The sequence below is a fragment of the Rhinolophus hipposideros genome (assembly GCF_964194185.1).
Source record: "Rhinolophus hipposideros genome assembly, chromosome: X".
NCBI classification, from domain to species: domain Eukaryota; kingdom Metazoa; phylum Chordata; class Mammalia; order Chiroptera; family Rhinolophidae; genus Rhinolophus; species Rhinolophus hipposideros.
Window position 1 is genome coordinate 26,126,803 of NC_138046.1, and position 18,245 is coordinate 26,145,047.

At 37.1% G+C, this 18,245-nt stretch overlaps 1 protein-coding gene across 14 annotated transcripts in view; it reads left to right on the plus strand.

Annotated features, from left to right (window-relative positions):
- The window catches only part of ENOX2 (ecto-NOX disulfide-thiol exchanger 2), a 405,604-nt gene that overhangs the window by 245,985 nt on the left and 141,374 nt on the right, over positions 1-18,245 (plus strand). For 13 of the 14 annotated variants that reach the window (XM_081043234.1, XM_081043229.1, XM_081043232.1 and 10 more), the window contains one exon: positions 15,207-15,341. The exons of the other annotated variant lie outside the window; for it this stretch is intronic. In XM_081043234.1, coding sequence (XP_080899360.1) covers positions 15,245-15,341 — 97 coding nt within the window. In that variant the 5' untranslated portion in view covers positions 15,207-15,244. The remainder of the gene's footprint in view (positions 1-15,206; positions 15,342-18,245) is intronic. 14 annotated transcript variants of the gene reach the window in all.

The following is an 18,245-nucleotide window of genomic DNA, read 5'->3' on the forward strand; positions in this document are numbered from 1 at the left end:
ACTTGGAAGATTGAGGCTACCCAACTTCAAATCTTGCAATAGTTAAGAATTATGTCATAAAAATGGTGGTGTGAGGTGAGCCTCTTGAAATCTCCCCTGGAATTTACAACAAATTGAACAGTTATAATCCCACAAAGGACTCCGCACACAGGCAAGACTAAGAGATGTGCAATTGATATCATCTAAAGGTGGGCAAACTAGGCAAGCAGGGGAGGAGGAAAGAGGGAAGTGTGGAGACACAGGCTGCAGCGCCTGGCTGCAGAGTGCAGACTGAGCTCAGAGATCTGAGCTTCCTGCGCTGAGCTCCCTGCATTCAGGAGCTACTACAGTCACAGGAGAGGGAATAATTCCGCCTGCTAGTGCTCCACTTATGGCCCACAGTCCCGCCTGAAGGATCAGCATATAACACAGCTGAACCCAACAATCACAGCAGACATCTCTGAGCAAAGACTGAGGGAAGAAGGGTGAAAATGGCATTTAAGGCTTACTACCAGGCAGAGGATGGAAGGCATAGGCATGGAGCCTAGCCGCTCCCTCTCCACCCTCCCCGAGCTTGCCCACCCACAATCTCCCAGTGCTAGAAGTAGAACAGTAGCAGTGTCAGAACAAAAGGACAGAATATTTGCAGTTCTCAGAACTGCAGCCTGTAGCCATAGACTCAGAGACCAACTAATTCCGTCGAAAGGGAGGGAGCCTTCGGTGCAGGATTGGCTATACTGATGGTAGCCACCATTGCTCTGGGCCACCTCTCAAAACTCACCTCGCTCCGGTCCCCACATATCTGGACAGATCTCTGCATGAGGCAACAGAACCACTGAAAACACACAAGCTCTGAAACTGGTGCACGAAGACCTTTGGAACTTCAGAAGCTATCCACATCCCCCAAGACAGGTGGTGCCCTGTGACTCAGGAGACCTGTTCACAGAGGAGAAACCCACCTTCCAGGGAATCCCCCGTTTTGTGAGAATCTGGAAGAGTGCAAAGAAAATATAACGCTATAATGGGAGAGAAAATGAAAGACAGCAGTCAGAGAGAAAATAAAACTTTCTACCAATAGCTACTGGAAAACAAAGGAAAGACCTCTTCCTATCAACCTGTTGCAGAACCCACTCTTGTAGATTCCTAGGAAGAGAAATAATAATTCAATAATTGCAATAAATAACAAAGGTAATGAGGCAGCTCAGAAAGTAAAGGAAAAGTCTTCATAAAATGAACTTAAAGACATGAAAATATGTGACTTAAATAACAGAGAATTCAAGATTGCAGTCCCGAAAAAACTCAATGAGATGCAAGAAAACACAGACAGGCAGTTTAATGAACTAACAAACACAAAGAACAAAATGAACATTTCACAAAGATATTGAAATTATAAAAAAGAAAAAAAAAGAATTTCTGCAGATTTAGAACTCAATAAAAGAAATGAAGAATAAAATAGCCAGCTTAGGTAATAGAGTTGACCAGATGGAGGAAAGAATCAGTGACATCAAAGACAGAAATCTGGAAAAGACAGGATAGAAGAAAAGACTTGAGAGTTAAAAGAAGAGAAAGAACTCTAGAAGAACTTTCTAACTCCATCAGAAAGAGCAATATAAGAATAATGGGCATATCAAAAGGAGCAGAAAGGGAGAAGGGAACAGAGAGTATATTCAAACAAATAGTTGATGAGAACTTCCCAAACTTGTGGAAACAACTGAATCCTCAAATCCAAGAAGCAAAAGGAACACCTAATTACCTCATTCCCAACAGGCCTTCTCCAAGGCACACTGTACTAAAGCTGTCAAAAATTAACGACGAAGCATCCTCAAGGCAGCCAGGGAGAATAATACAGTAACCTACAAATGAACGCTCATTAGATTATCATCACATTTTTCAGCAGAAACACTACAACCCAGGAGGCAGTGGACTCACATATTCAAACTATTGCAAGAGAAATTATGAGCCAAGAATAATATACCCAGCATAGATATCCTTCAGATACGAAGGAGGAATAAAGACCTTTCCAGACATATAGAAGCTGAGGGAATTTTCTAACACACGACCTGCATTACAAGAAATAGTGAAGGAGGCTCTCTACCTGAAACAAAAAAGCAAAAGAATACAAAACCATGAGTATTATTACGAACAGACAGAAGCAGGAAATGGCATTCCCTACACCAAATAGGACACTATGCACTTGAACATAACATGCAGGGTAAAGAAGGAAAAGTAAAACAGTTAAAAAAAAGAGGAAAAAGAAAACTTCCAGAAATCAACTCACAGCATAAATACGGATAATTTGTGACAACAAAAACATGAAAGGAGAGAGAGTATTAGGTCTGAAGCAACACAAGGGAATGGAGAATGGAAGCATACTGAAGAAAATATAATATTCTAAATATGAAACTTTGTTTTACATAAAATTAATGGTAACCACTCAAGAAAAATCCAGAACAGAAATATGTAACATAAAAAATGAAGAAATAGAGGGGGGAAATCACAGAATACCCCCACACTGAAATTACACAGTGAAAAAAAGGCAAAGAAACAATGGTGACACCATCTTACCAGATAACCAGATAGAAGGGTGGGAAATTCTCATATATAAATAATCACTCTAAGTGTAAATGGACTGAATTCGCCAATAAAAAGGCACAAAGTAGCCTTTAAAAAGGCACAGAGTAGTAGATTGAATAAAAAAACTAAACCCAATTATATGCTACCCCAAAGAGACACATCTCGCTACAAGGACAAACATAGACTCAAAGTGAAAGGGTGGAAACTGACACTCCAATCAAATGGTATCTATAGAAAACCAACTGTAGCCATACTGATATGAGATGAAACAGACTTCTGGACAAAAAAGGTGACAAGAGACAAAGGTGGACATTTCATAATGATAAAGGGGACTATACAACAAGAAGACATGCAGTCATCAATATTTATGCCCCAAATCAGGAAGCACCGAAATATACAAAGCAACTACTAACAGAACTAAAGGGAGAAATTGACCACAACACAATTAGAGTAGGGGTCCTAAAGATGTCATTGACAGCTGTGGATACAGCATCCAAGCCAAAAATAAATAATGAAATAGCCCTAAATGATACATTATAGGAAATGGATATAATTTAAATTTATAGAGCACTTCATCCTAGACCATCAGGCAATATATTCTTTTCTAGTGTACATGGAACATTCAAAAGGAAAGACCATATATTGGAACATAAAACTAGCATCAGCCAATTTAAGAAGATTGAAAGAATACCAAGCATATTCTCTGATCACAAGACTTCAAAATTGGATATTGACTGCAAAAAGAAAGCAGGAAAAAAACCAAAAATATGTGGAGATTAAACATCATACTTTTGAAAACAAAGAAAAAAGGAGGAGAGATCAAAAGATACATAGAAACAAATGAGAATGAAAATACATCTTACCAAAATTTTGGGGATGCAGCAAAAGCAGTTTTAAGAGGGAAATTTATATCATTACAGGCCTATCTCAAGAAACATGAAAATCCCAGATAAATAACCTCACATTATACCTAAAAGAACTAGAAAAATAAAAACAAATGAAACCAAAAGTCATCAGGAGGAAGAAATAATAAAAAAACAGAGCAGAACTAAATGAAATAGACAACAAAAGGACAATAAAAAGTTAATGCATCAAAGAGCTGTTTCTTTGAAAAGATGAATAAAATTGACAAACCATTGGCTGGACTAAGATAAAAACAGAAATGACACAAATAAAATCAAAACGAAAGAGGGGAAGTTACCACAAATGCCACAGAAATGCAAAGGATCATCCAAGAATAGTATGAAAGACTATATGCTACCAAATTTAATAACCAGAAGAAATGGATATATTCTTAGAAACATAGCTTTCCTAGGCTGAATCATGAAGAATTGGAAAATATAAATAGACTGATCGACAATAAGGAAGCTGAATCAGTCATCGAAAATCTTCCCGAAAGCAAAAGTCCAGGACCACATGACTTCACTAGTGAATTTTACCAAACATTCAAAAAGGATCTACTACCTGTCCTACTCAAACTCTTCCAAAAAATTGAAGAAGCAACAACACTCCCTAACTCATTTTGTGAGGCCAACATTATTCTGACACCAAAACCTGGTAAGGACAACACAAAAAAAGAAAATTACACACCAATATCTCTGATGAATACAGGTGCAAATATCCTAAACAAAACTCAAGCAAATCGAAGGCAACAATGCATTAAAAAGATTATACATCATGACCAAGTAGGTTTGATCTCAGGGGTACAAGGATGGTTCAGCATACACAAATCAATCAAAGTCATACACCACATAAACAAAATAAAGGACAAAATATTATGATTATATCAATAGATGCAGAAAAAGCATTTGACGTGATACAACATCCATTTATGACTAAAACAACAAATAAAATGGCTATAGAAGGGAAAAACACCACATAATAAATGCCATAGATGACAAAACCTCCGCTAATGTCATAATTAATGGTGAAAAACTGAAGCCTTTTGCTCTATGTTGAGGAACGCAACAGGGCTCTCCTCCATCACCTCTGCTTTTCAACATAGTATTGGAAGTCCTAGCCAGAACAATCAGGGAAGAGAAAGAGGGTAAGGGGGGTGAGGGTGGGAGATGAGGGTAAGAGGGATCAAATATATGGTGATGGAAGGAGAACTGACTCTGGGTGGTGAACACACAACGGGATTTATAAATGATGTAATACAGAATTGTACACCTGAAATCTATGTAATTTCACTAACAATTGTCACCCCAATAAATTTTAAAAAAAAGAAATAAAAGGTATCCAAACTGGGAATGAAGAAGTTAAATTGTCACTCCTTGCAGATGACATGATACTATATATAGCAAATGCTAAAGACTCCACCAAGAAGCTATTAGAAACAATCAACGAATACAGTAAAGTTGCTGGCTACAAAATCAACGTACAAAAGTCCATTGCATTCCTATATACTAACAATTAAATCTCAGAAAAAGAAATACAAAAAACAATTCCTTCTGCAATTGCAGCAAAAAGAATCAAATACCTAGGAATAAGCTTAACCAAGGATGTGAAAGACCTATATGCTGTAAATTACAAGACATTTTTAAAAGAAACTCAAGAAACACATAGAAATGGAAAGACATTCCGTGCTCATGGATTGCAAGAATCAACATAGTTAAAATGGCCATATTACCCAAAGCAATACTCAGATTTAATGCAAACACCATCAAAATCCCAATGACACTTTTTAAAGACACAGAACAAAAAATCGTCAGATTTGTTTGGAACCACAAAAGACTCTGAATACCCAAAGCAATCTTAAGAAAAAAGAACAATACTGGAGGTATCGCACTGCCTGACTTGAGCTTGTACTACAGGGCTACAATAATCAAAACAGCATGGTATTGGCAGAAAAACAGACACATAGACCAATGGAATAGAATTGAGAACCCAGAAATAAAACTACATAAATAAGGACAGATAATTTTTGACAAAGAATCCAAAAACATACAGTGGATAAAAGACAGCCTCATCAATAAATGATGCTGGCAGAATTTCAAAGCCACGTGCAAAAGAATGAAACTAGACTGCTATCTGTCACCATGTACCAAAATTAACTTAAAATAGATAAAATACCTAAACATAAGACCTGAAACAATAAACTGCATAGATTAAAACATAGATATTAAACTTATGGACCTTGGGTTCAAAGACGATTTTATGAATTTCACATCAAAGGTAAGGGAAGTAAAAGCTAAAATAAATGAATTGGGACCATATTAAATTAAAAGGCTTCTGCACAGCAAAAGAAACCATGGACAAAATAAAGAGGCTACCAACCAAATGGGAAATTATTGAAAACAATGCCTCTGATAAGGGGTTAATATCCAAAATATAGAAGGAACTCATACAATTCAACAATAAAAAACCAAACAATCCAATAAAAAAATGGGCAGATGACCTAAAATAGATATTTCTCCAAAGAGGACCTACAGATGTCCAGGAGACATACAAAAAGATATTCGACATCACTAAGCATCAGAGAAGTGCACATCAAAACCACAGTGAGATATCACCTCACACCAGTTAGAATGGCTATCATCAACAAGACAAACAATTACAAGTGTTGGAAGGCTGTGGAGAAAAAGGAACCCCGATACACTGTTGGTGGGAATGCAGATAGGTGCAACCCCTATGGAAGGCAGTGTGGAAGTTCTTCAAAAAATTAAGACTAGAATTACCATATAAGCCAGCAACCCCTCTCCTGGATATCTACCCCCCAAAAAACTGAAAATATTTATCCATAAAAATATATGTGCTCCAATGTTCATTGAAGCTTTATTTACTATGGCCAAGACATGGAAACAACCACAGTGTTTTTCGATAGACGAATGGATAAAAAAAATGTGGTATATATATACACAAAGGAATACTATTCTGCCATAAGGAAAGATGAAATTACCATTTGCGACAACATGGATGGATCTTCAGATTATTATGCTGAGTGAAATAAGTCAGACAGACAAAGTCAAAAACCATATGATTTCACTGATATGTGGTATATAAAACTGAAAACAAAAGAACAAGACAAACAAATGAGAAACAAAAACTCATAGACACAGACAATAGTTTAGTGTTTACCAGAGGGAAGGGGGGCGGAGAGCTCATAGAGTAGCATAAAGGAGTTCAAATATATGGTGATGGAAAAGGAACTGACTTTGGGTGGTGAACATACAGTTATATATATATGTAGATGATGTATTATAGAATTGTACACCTGAAATCTGTATAACTTTATATGTATAACTTTACTGTTTGCATAAGTTTAGTATCAATTTCACCCCAATAAATTTTATTTTAAAAAGCTTGCTAGAAAGCTGCAGGTATCAAGACAGTGTAGTATTGGTGAAAGAATTGATAAATAGATCATTGCAACAGAATAGACCACCCAGAAATAGACACCCACAAATTGAGTTAACTGATTTTTCACAAAGGAATAAATGCAATATAATAAAGACAGTCTTTTCAACAAATGTAGCTGGAACAATTGGACATGCACATGGACCAAAAAATGAATTTAGATATAGATAGATCTTACACCCTTCATAAAACTGAACCCAAATGGATTGAGAAAAATTTGCTGGTCATCAAAATGGCACCGTGAGGTGAGCCTCTGGAAATATGCCCTGGAATTTACAACTAATTGAAAAATTATTACTCCACAAAGGACTCACTGCATAGCAGAGAGGCAAGAGAAAGAGGCTCACTTCTGAATTCACCTAAAGGTGGGCAAAGTGCATGAACAGTGGAAGAGAGAAGGGAGAAGTGTGGAGACTGGGCCCGGTTGGCACAGGACGGAGTCCTAGCTCAGTGCTTCAACCTCGCTGCATCCCTGAATGACCACAGCTGCAGGAGAGGGAAGAACTTGGACTGCTAGGGCTCCATTTATGGTCCACAGGGCTAAGGGGACAGCACACAACGCAGGTAAACCCAACGCTCATGGCAGAGACCTTGAGAAAAACTGAGGGGAGAAGGCAAAAAACGGGACTTTAAGCCCTCACTGCCGAGCAGAAAATGGAAGCCTTAGGCACTGAGACTAGCCGTGCCCTCCCTACCCTCCCAGAGCTCGCCCCGCCCCCACCTGCCAAGTGCTAGAAGCAGAACAGTACCAGTGTCAAATCCAAAGAACAGAATATTTGCAGTTCTGAGAACTGTTGTCTGCAGACACAATTAGCAGCCCAACTGCTTCCGGCAAAGGGGAGGGATCTGTGAAAGCAGGACTGGCTGTGGTGGTGGTCACCACCATTGTTCTGGGCCACCTCTCACAAGCCAACCCTCCCTATCCCCTCCAATCTGGGCAGATCTCTGCAGGAGCAAATAGAACTGCTGAAACACACAGGATCTGAATCTGGTGCAGGAAGAGCTTTCGAACTTTAAAAGCTCTCAGCATCCCGACAGGGACGCGACGCCCTACGACCCAGGCAAACTGTTAACAGAGGAGAAGCCCATCTTCCAGGGAATCCCCCATTGTGTGAGAAGCTGGAATAGTGCAGACAAAACTTAACACTACACTGTGAGAGAGAAAAAAAGGCTGCAGTTGGAGAGAACATAAAACATTCTACCAACACCTACTGGAAAACAAAAGAAAGACCTCTTCCTATTAACCTCTTGCAAACCCCACTCCTATATAAGTCTTGGAAGAGAAATAATATATCATTAATGGCCATGAATAACCAAGGCAAAAAGACAGCTCACAAAGAAAGTGAAAAGTACCCAGAAAATGAACTTAAAGATTTGGAAATATGTGACTTACATGACAGAGAATTCAAGATTGTAGTTCTGATAAAACTCAACAAGATGCCAGAAAATACAGAAAGGCAGTTTAATGAACTCAGGAATACAATCAAAGAACAACATATACATTTTACCACATAGATTGAAATTTTAAAAAAAGAACCAAATACCATTTCTGGAGATGAAGAACTCAATAGAAGAAATGAAGAAAGAAATAGCCACCTTAGGTAGTAGAGTTGATCAGATGGAGGAAAGAATCAGTGACATAGAAGATAGAAACCTGGAAATGACATGGATGGAAGAAGAAAGAGACTTGAAACTTAAAAGAAATGAAAAAACTGTACAAGAACTTTTTGACTCCATCAGAAAGACGAATATAAGACTAATGGGCATACCAGAAGTAGAAGAAAGAGAGAAGGGAACAGAGAGTATATTCAAACAAACAGGAGATGAGAACTTCCCAAAATTGTGGAAAGAACTGGATCCTCGAAACCAAGAAGCAGATAGACCACTTAATTACCTGAACCCCAAAAGGCCTTCTCCAGGGTACATTGTATTAAAGGTGTCAGAAATCAACGACAAAGAAAGAAACCTCAAGGCGGCCAGGGAAAAGCAGACGGTAACCTACAAAGGAAAGCCCATAAAATTATCATCAGATTTTTCAGCAGAAACTCTACAAGCCAGGAAGAAGTGGAATCAAACATTCAAGCTATTAAAAGAGAGATATTATGAGCCAAGAATAAAATACCCAGCAAAGATATCCTTTAGATATGAAGGATGAATAAACACCTTTCCAGACCTAGAGAAGCTGAGGGTATTGTGTAATACATGACCTGGACCTGCACTACAAGAAATACTAAAGGAAGCTATGTGACCACCATCAACAGGGACAATTTGTGGCAACCAAAATATAAAAAGAGGGAGAGTCAAGGCTTGAACTGGATTATGGGAATGGAAAAAGTAATCCTGCTGAAGAAAATGGAGTACTCTAAATATTAAACTTTCTTTTACATAAACTTAATCGCAACATTCAAAAAAAAAGTCCAGAACTAAAATATATACTGTAATAAAAGAAGAAACAGAGGGAAAAAATCTTAGAATACCACAACACAGAAATAATAGACAATGACAAAAAGGCAAAGGAACAATAGAGACACAGTCTTACCAGAAAAATGAAGATAGAATGACAGGAAATCCTCACGTATTGAAAATCATCCTAAATGCAAATGGACTGAACTCACCAATGAAAAAGCACAGAGTAGCAGATTGGATCAAAAAAATAAACTCAACCATAAGCTGTCTCCAAGAGACAAATCTCAGCTGCAAGGACAAGCATAGACTCAAAGTGAAAGGGTGGAAATTGACACTCCAAGCAAATGGTATCCACAGAAAATCATGTGTAGCCATACTGATATCAGATGAAACAGACTTCAGGGTGAAAAAGATACCAAGACAAAGATGGATATTTCATAATGGTACAGGGGACTACACAACGAGAAAGCTTAAGAGTCATCAATATTTATGCCCCCAGTCAGTGAGCAACGAAATACACCAAGCAACTACTAAAAGAACTAAAGAGAGAAATTGACCAAAACACGATAATACTAGGGGACCTAAATATATCATTGATAGCTGTGGATAGATCATCCAAACAGAAAATAAATAACGAAATAGCAGCCCTAAATGACACATTAGATGAAATGGACATCATTGAAATTTATAGCACACTTCCTCCAAAAACATCAGAATGTACATTTTTTTTTCTACTGTACATGGAACATACTCAAGGATAGACCATATATTGAGACATAAAACTAGCCTCAACAAATTTAAGAAAATTGAAATCGTACCAAGATACGCTCTGATCACAAGGCTTTGAAATTGGGTATCAACTGCCAAAAGAAAGCAGGAAAAACCACAAATACATGGAGATTGAACAACATTCTTTTAAAGAACGACTGAGTCAAAGAAGGAATAAGAGGAGATGTCAAAACATACTTAGAAACAAATGAGAATTAAAATACATCCTACCAAAATTTTTGAGATGTGCTGAAAGCAGTTATAGGAGGGAAAATTATATCATTACAGGCCTATCTCAAGAAACAAGAAAAATCCAAAATAAATAACCTCATGTTACACCTTAAAGAACTAGAAAAAGAAGAACAAATGAGACCCAAGGTCAGCAGAAGACAGGAAATAATAAAAATCAGAGCAGAACTAAATAAAATACAGGACAAAAAGACAACAGAAAAAGTTAATGTGACAATGAGCTGGTTCTTTGAAAAGATTAACGAAATTGACAAATCCTTGGCTAGACTCACTAAGATAATAGAGAGAAGACACTAATAAACAAAATGAGAAAAGAGAAAAGGGAATTTATAACGGACACCACAGATATACAAACGATCATCCAATAATACTATGAAGGACTATATGCCACCAAATTTAATAACCTAGAGGAAATGGACAAGTTCTTAGAAACATTTAGCCTTCCTAGGCTGAATCATGAAGAACTGGAAAATCTTAACAGGCCGATCACCAGTAACGAAATTGAATCAGTCATCAAAAACCTTCCCAAAGCAAAAGCCCAGGGCCAGATGGTTTCACTAGTGAATTTTACCAAGTCTTCAAAGAGGATTTAATACCAATCCAGCTCAAACTCTTCCAAAAAATTGAAGAAGAGAGTCCTCCCTAACTCATTTTATGAGGCCAACATTACCCTGATACCAAATCCTGGTAAAGATAACACAAAAAATGAAAACTACAGACCAATATCTCTGATGAACAGACACAAAAATCCTAAACAAAATTCTAGCAAATCAAATGCAACAATGCATTAAAAAGATTATTCATCACGACCAAGTGAAGTTCATTCCAGGGGCACAAGGATATTCCAAGATATGCAAATCCATCAATGTGATACATCACATAAACAAAATAAAGGACAAAAATAATATAATTATATCAATTGATGCAGAAAAAGCATTTGACAAAATACAACATCCATTTACTATTAAAACACTTAATAAAATAGGTGTAGAAGGAAAGTACCTTAACATAATAAACGCCGTATATGACAAACCCTCAGCAAACCTCATAATTAATGATGAAAAACTGAAGCCCTTTGCTTTACGTTCAGGAACACAACAGGACTGTCCCCTACTATCTCTGCTTTTCAGCATAGTGTTGGAAGTCCTCGCCACAGCAATCAGGCAAGAGAAAGAAATAAAAGGCATCCAAGTTGGGAATGAAGAAGTTAAATTGTGACTCTTTGCAGATGACAGGATGCTATGTATAGAAAACCCTAAAGACTCCACCGAAAAGCTATTAGAAACAATCAACGAATACAGTAAAGTTGCTGGCTACAAAATCAACGTAAAAAAGTGCATTACATTTCTATATACTAACAATGAATTCTCAGAAAAACAAATAAAAAATTAATTCCCTTTGCTATTGCAGCAAAAGGAATAAAATACCTAGGAGTAAACTTAACCAAGGATGTGAAAGACCTATATGCTGAACACTATAAGACATTTTTAAAAGATATTGAACCTGAGACAAAGAAATGGAAATACATTCGATGTTCATGAATTTGAAGAATCAACATAGTTAAAGTGGCTATATTACTTAAAGCAATATTCAGATTTAATGCAATCCCTATCAAAGTCCCAATGGCATTTTTTAAAGAAACGGAACAGAAAATCATCAGATTTGTTTGGAACCACAAAAGACCCTGAATAGGCAAAACAATCTTAAGAAAAAAGAACAATACTGGTGATATCACACTCCCTGACTTTAGCTTGTACTACAGGCCTACAATAATCAAAACAGCATGGTATTTGCAGAAAAAACAGACACATAGACCAATGTGATAGAACTGAGAACCCAGAATAAACCACAGAAATATGGACAGATAATTTTTGACAAAGAAGCAAAACACATACAATGGAGAAAAGACAGCCTCTTCAATAAATGGTGCTGGCAGAATTGGAAAGCCACGTGCAGAAGAATGAAACTGGACTGCTATCTGTCATCATGTACCAAAATAATTCAAAATGGATCAAAGACTTAAGCATAAGACCTGACATGATAAACTGCATAGAAGAAAACATAGGTCCTAAACTTATAGACCTTGGGTTCAAATAGCATTTCATGAATTTGACCTGAAAGGCAAAGCAAGTAAAAGCTAAAATAAGTGAATGGGACTATATCAAACTTAGAAGCTTCTGCTCAGCAAAAGAAACCCTCAACAAAATAAAGAGGCAGCCAACTTAATGGGAGAAGATTTTTGCAAACAGTGCCTCTGATAAGGGGCTAATAACCAAACTATACAAGGAACTCATGAAACTCAACAACAGAAAAACAGACGACCCAATTGAAAAATGGGCAGAGGACCTGAACAGACATTTCTCCAAAGAGGACATACAAATAGCAAACAGACATACGAAAAAATGCGCAACATCACTAATCATGAGAGAAATGCAAATAAAAACCACAATGAGATATCACCTCACCCCAGTCGGAATGGCTATCATCAACAAGACAAATAGTAACAAGTGTTGGAGAGGCTGTGGAGAAAAAGGAACCCTCACACACTCTGTTGGTGGGAATGCAGACTGGTGCACCCCCTATGGAAGGCAGTGTGGAGATTCCTCAAAAAATTCCGAATAGAGTTACTATATGACCCCGCAATCCCTTTCCTGGGTATCTACCAAAAAAATCTGAAAGCATTTATACATAAAGACATGTGTGCCCCAATGTTCATTGCAGCTTTATTTATGGTGGCCAAGACATGGAAACAACCAAAATGTCCTTCAATAGATGAACGGATAACAAACTTATGGTCTATATACACAATGAAATACTATTCGGTAGTAAGAAAAGATGATATAGGAACATTTGTCACAACATGGATGGATCTTGAGAGTATAATGCTAAGCGAAATAAGTCAGACAGAAAAAGCAGAGAACCCTATGATTTCACTGATATGTGGTATATAAACCAAAAACAACAAAAGAACAAGACAAACAAATGAGAAAGAAAAACTCATAGACACAGACAATAGTTCTGTGGTTACCATAGGGTAAGGGGGGAGGGTTTGTAGATGAGGATAAAGGGGATCAAATATATGGCGATGGAAGGAGAACTGACTGTTTGGTGAACACACAATGGGATTTATAGATGATGTGTTACAGAATTGTACACCTGAAGTGTATGTAACTTTACTGACAATTGTCACCCCAATAAACTTTATTTTTTAAAAAAATGTATTGAAAGACCTACATGTGAAACAGAAAACTGTAAAATTCCTAGAGGATAACGTAGGAAAAACCTTGATGGCCATGGGTATGGCAGTGACTTTTTAGATACACCACCAATGGCACAGTCCATGAAAGAAATAATTGATGCACTGGATTTAATTAAAATTAAAAATTTCTGCTCTGTGAAAGGCAATGTCAAGAGAGTGAGAAGAGGAGCTACAGATTGGGAGAAAGTATTTGCAAATATACACAACTTATAAAGGGCATTTATCTAAAAATATGCAAAGAACTCTTAAAATTCAACAGTAAGAAAACAAATAACCTGTGTAATATGTGCCAAAGTTTTTAATAAGCACCTTACCAAAGAAGTTATACAGATGGCAAATAAACATTAAAAAGATGCTCCACATCATATGTCATCAGGGAAATGCAAATTAAAATAACAAAATACCACTACACATCTATTAGAATGGCGAAAATCCAGGATACTTACAACACTGAATACTGGTGAGGATGTGGAGCAGCAGGAGCTCTCATTCATTGCTGGTTGGAGTGCAAAATAGTATGTCCACTTTGGAAGACAGGTTGACAGCTTCTTACAAAACTAAACATGCTCTTACCATATGATCTAGTGATTGTGCTGCTTGGTATTTATCCAAAGGAGCTGAAAACTTAAGTCCATAAATAAAGAAAAGAAAAGAAAAACATACACACAAATGTTCATAGCAAGTTTATTCATAAATTCAAAAATTTGGAAGCAGCCAATCTGTACTTCAGTAGGTGAATGGATAAACGGTGGTACATCAGACAATGGAATGTTATTCAGCACTAAAAGGAAATGAGTTATGAAGCCATGAAAAGACATGGAGCAACTTTAAATGCATATTGCTAAGTAAAAGAAGGCAACCTCCAAAGGCTACATACTGTATGATTCCAGCTATGTAACATTCTAGAAAAGGCAAAATTATGGAGACAGTAAAAAAGATCAGTGGTTGTTGAGGTTGGGGAGTGGGATGGGATGAATAAGTGGAGCACAGAGGATTTTTAGGGAAGTAAAAATACTCCGTATGATACTATAATGATTGATATTTGTCCAAACCCACAGCATGTACAACACCAGAATGAACCCCCTAATATGTTTAAACTATGGCTTTTGAGTGATTATGATGTGTCAGTTTAAGTTCATCACTTGTAACAAACACACCACTCTGGTAGGGGATGTTGATAATGGGGGAAGCTGTACATGTTTGAGTTCCAGGAGTATATGTGAAATCTCTGTACCTTCCCCTCAGTTTTGCTGTGAACCTAAAACTGGTCTAAAAAAAAAGGTGTGTTTGTGTGTGTGTGTGTGTGTGTGTGTGTGTGTCTGTCAAGAGGGAAGGTAAGAAAGAAAAGAAGGAGGGAGTGAGGGGAAGAGAGAGATAACGAGAAGGAAACACACTAAAATGCCGTCTGGTATACTGCTTTCAAATTCTATGGCTTCCTGCTAGTTCAAGCTGTATTGTTTTAACACTTGTAAAGAGTTGGAATTCAGGCCTTTATCCATCACTTGTCCATCAGTCAATTTTTGTAAAGCATTTGTCAGAGTTTACATTGATAAGTAACCTAAACACTGAAACCTTAGTACAACAAATTATTTTGCTTGTCATTTCTTTTTAGCTGATAATAGTAGAACTCTGAATGTGGATTCCACTGCAATGACGCTACCTATGTCTGATCCAACTGCATGGGCCACAGCAATGAATAATCTTGGAATGGCACCACTGGGAATTGCTGGACAACCAATTTTACCTGGTATGCTATTTTTAATCACCTCACAAGCATTTATTTTTGTTGACCATGTGGTCATAAATATAGCAGTATGACACAATTTATTTTAAAGTTAACATTTACCAGATTCTGCCTAAAGTGTGCATTTTTGTAATATGACCTTTATACACTGGGTAGCCAGTAGTTATTAGTATACTCTGTTGCATTATTGGCAAGCTTGGGGTGAATCTGATGCAGGATATGCAGAACATTTAAATAACTCATTGCAATAAAAGTCAGTAGGATTTGGCAAGGAATTATAAATCTTGTCTAATTTATGGATTTCTTAGAAGAGACAAATAAACATGGGGCTGGAATGAGAACTGACTGAGACATCCCAAAAATCTTAGACTTAAATGGAAGGAAAGGACATGGTGGGGAGCATCCCAAAGACTATAGTTAACGTTGAATAACTTTTCATATTTTTTAAACAAAATAACCCATAAGAGAATGGGCATGGTGTCCTAACTCCATCTCCACTAAAGATAAAAACAGAATAAAAATGCCACAGCATCTGAAAGTTTTAGTTTAGACACAAAAATTTCTTCCTGGACTGTCAGAGCTATTAACCATTAAAAATTGCCATACTGGAAAGTGGGGGGTTCTTTTCAAGCATCCTAAACATTAATCTCTCCAGAGTCATTTAATTGTGGTCCTACTTAAAAGCATGACAGGATCCGGCCCATTTAGAACTTTGCTACTCAAAATGTGATCTGCATAACCTGGGAGCTGTTAAGAATTCCAGAATCTCAGGCCCCAGCCCTAAACTACTGAATCAGAAGCTGCATTTTTTTTAAAATTGAGGTTTACTGGGGTGACAATTATTAGTAAAGTTACATAGATTTCAGGTGTACAATTCTGTAATACTTTACCTATAAAGGGGGAGGGTGTGGTAAGTAAGGGTAAAGAGGATCCAATATATGGTGATGGAAAAAGAACTGACTCTGGGTGGCAAAGCTTCATTTTAACACGATCTTCAAGTAATTCACAAGCACATTAAAATCGAGCAATACATCTAGAGTCATACTGCTTTGTTATGTCATTTGTTTATATAGCTACCCCCACCCTCAAACAATAACTTCACAACTCCACATTGGATTTTGAATCTCTGTAGAAGAATAAAGTAGGGTAAGCAACAATGATACATAATAATCTTAATAATAAATTAAAAAATGTTATTGCATTGACAGCTTAGAGACAAGCATAAAGGCAGCCAAACATAAAGAAAAAAATATGTGAATGAGAAATGGGTGGAGAAAAAAGGGGCTTGGATTCTATATGTGGCAGAAACAAAGAACTGTTTCCCCAAACTGTAATTCATACCATGGGATGCAGATGACTAGACTGCATGCTACTACCTTAGACCAACCATGATTGAAATGAACAACCAGGACTCCTTTAAGGGCTACAGTGATTGGACCATGTATGTCCTTGGGTTATAAATAGCTGGAGGAGCCAATATGGGATCAGCAGATGTTACAACGGGAGCTGGGTATGGCATAGTGGTTAAGAATTCGACCCTGGAGTAAGTCTGCCTGAGTTCCAAGTCTGCTTCTTTTACTACTTCATCTTGGGTAGTTATACATCGTCCATGAAACTAAATTTGCTTTTTTTTTTTGCATTTTAATATCAATAACAAGAAAATTTTCATCATGGATAGTTTGCATTTCTAGATTTTTTTTTAATTTATTGGGGTGACAATTGTTAATGAAATTACATAATTTCAGGTATACAATTCTGTATTACATCATCTACAAATCCCACCGTGTGTCCACCACCCAAGACAGTTCTCCTTCCATCACCATATACTTCATCCCCCTTACACTCATCTCCCACCCCCCACCCCCGCTTACCCTCTGGTAACCACTAAACTATTGTCTGTGTCTATGAGTTTTTGTTTCTCATTTGTTTGTCTTGTTCTTTTGTTGTTTTTGTTTATATACCACATATCAGTGAAATCATATGGTTCTCTGCTATTTCTGTCTGACTTATTTCGCTTAGCATTATACTCTCAAGATCTATCCACGTTGTCACAAATGTTCCTATATCATCTTTCCTTAATGCCGAATAGTATTCCATTGTGCATATATACCAAAACTTCTTTCTCCATTCATCTATCGAAGGACATTTTGGTTCTTTCCATGTCTTGGCCACCGTAAACAAAGCTGCAATGAACATTGGAGCACACGGGTCTTTATGTATAAATGATTTCAAATTTTTTGGGTACATGTCCAGGAGAGGGATTGCTGGGTCATATGGTAATTCTATTTGTAATTTTTTTGAGGAACCTCCAAACTGCCTTCCATAGCGGCTGCACCAGTCTACATTCCCACCAACAGTGTATGAGGGTTCCTTTTTCCCCACAGCCTCTCCAACACTTGTTACTATTTGTCTTTATGATGATAGCCATTCTGATTGGGGTGAGGTGATATCTCATTGTGGTTTTTATTTTCATTTCTCTGATGATTAGTGATGTTGAGCATTTTTTCATATGTCTACTTGCCATTTGTAAGTCCTCTTTGGAGAAATGTCTCCTCACGTCCTCTGCCCATTTTTCAATTGGGTTGTTTGTTTTTTTTGTTGTTGAGTTTCATGAGTTCCTTGTATATTTTGGATATTAGCCCCTTATTTGGGCACTGTTTTCAAAAATCTTCTCCCATTCAGTCGGTTGCCTCTTTATTTTGTTGATGGTTTCTTTTGCCGTGCAGAACCTTTTAAGTTTCATTTAGTCCCATTTGTTTATTTTAGCTTTTACTTCCATTGCCTTTGGAGACAAATTCATAAAATGCTCTTTGAACCCAAGGTCCACAAGTTTAGTACCTATGTTTTCTTCTATACAGTTTATTGTGTCAGGTCTTATGCTTAAGTCTTTGATCCATTTTGAATTAA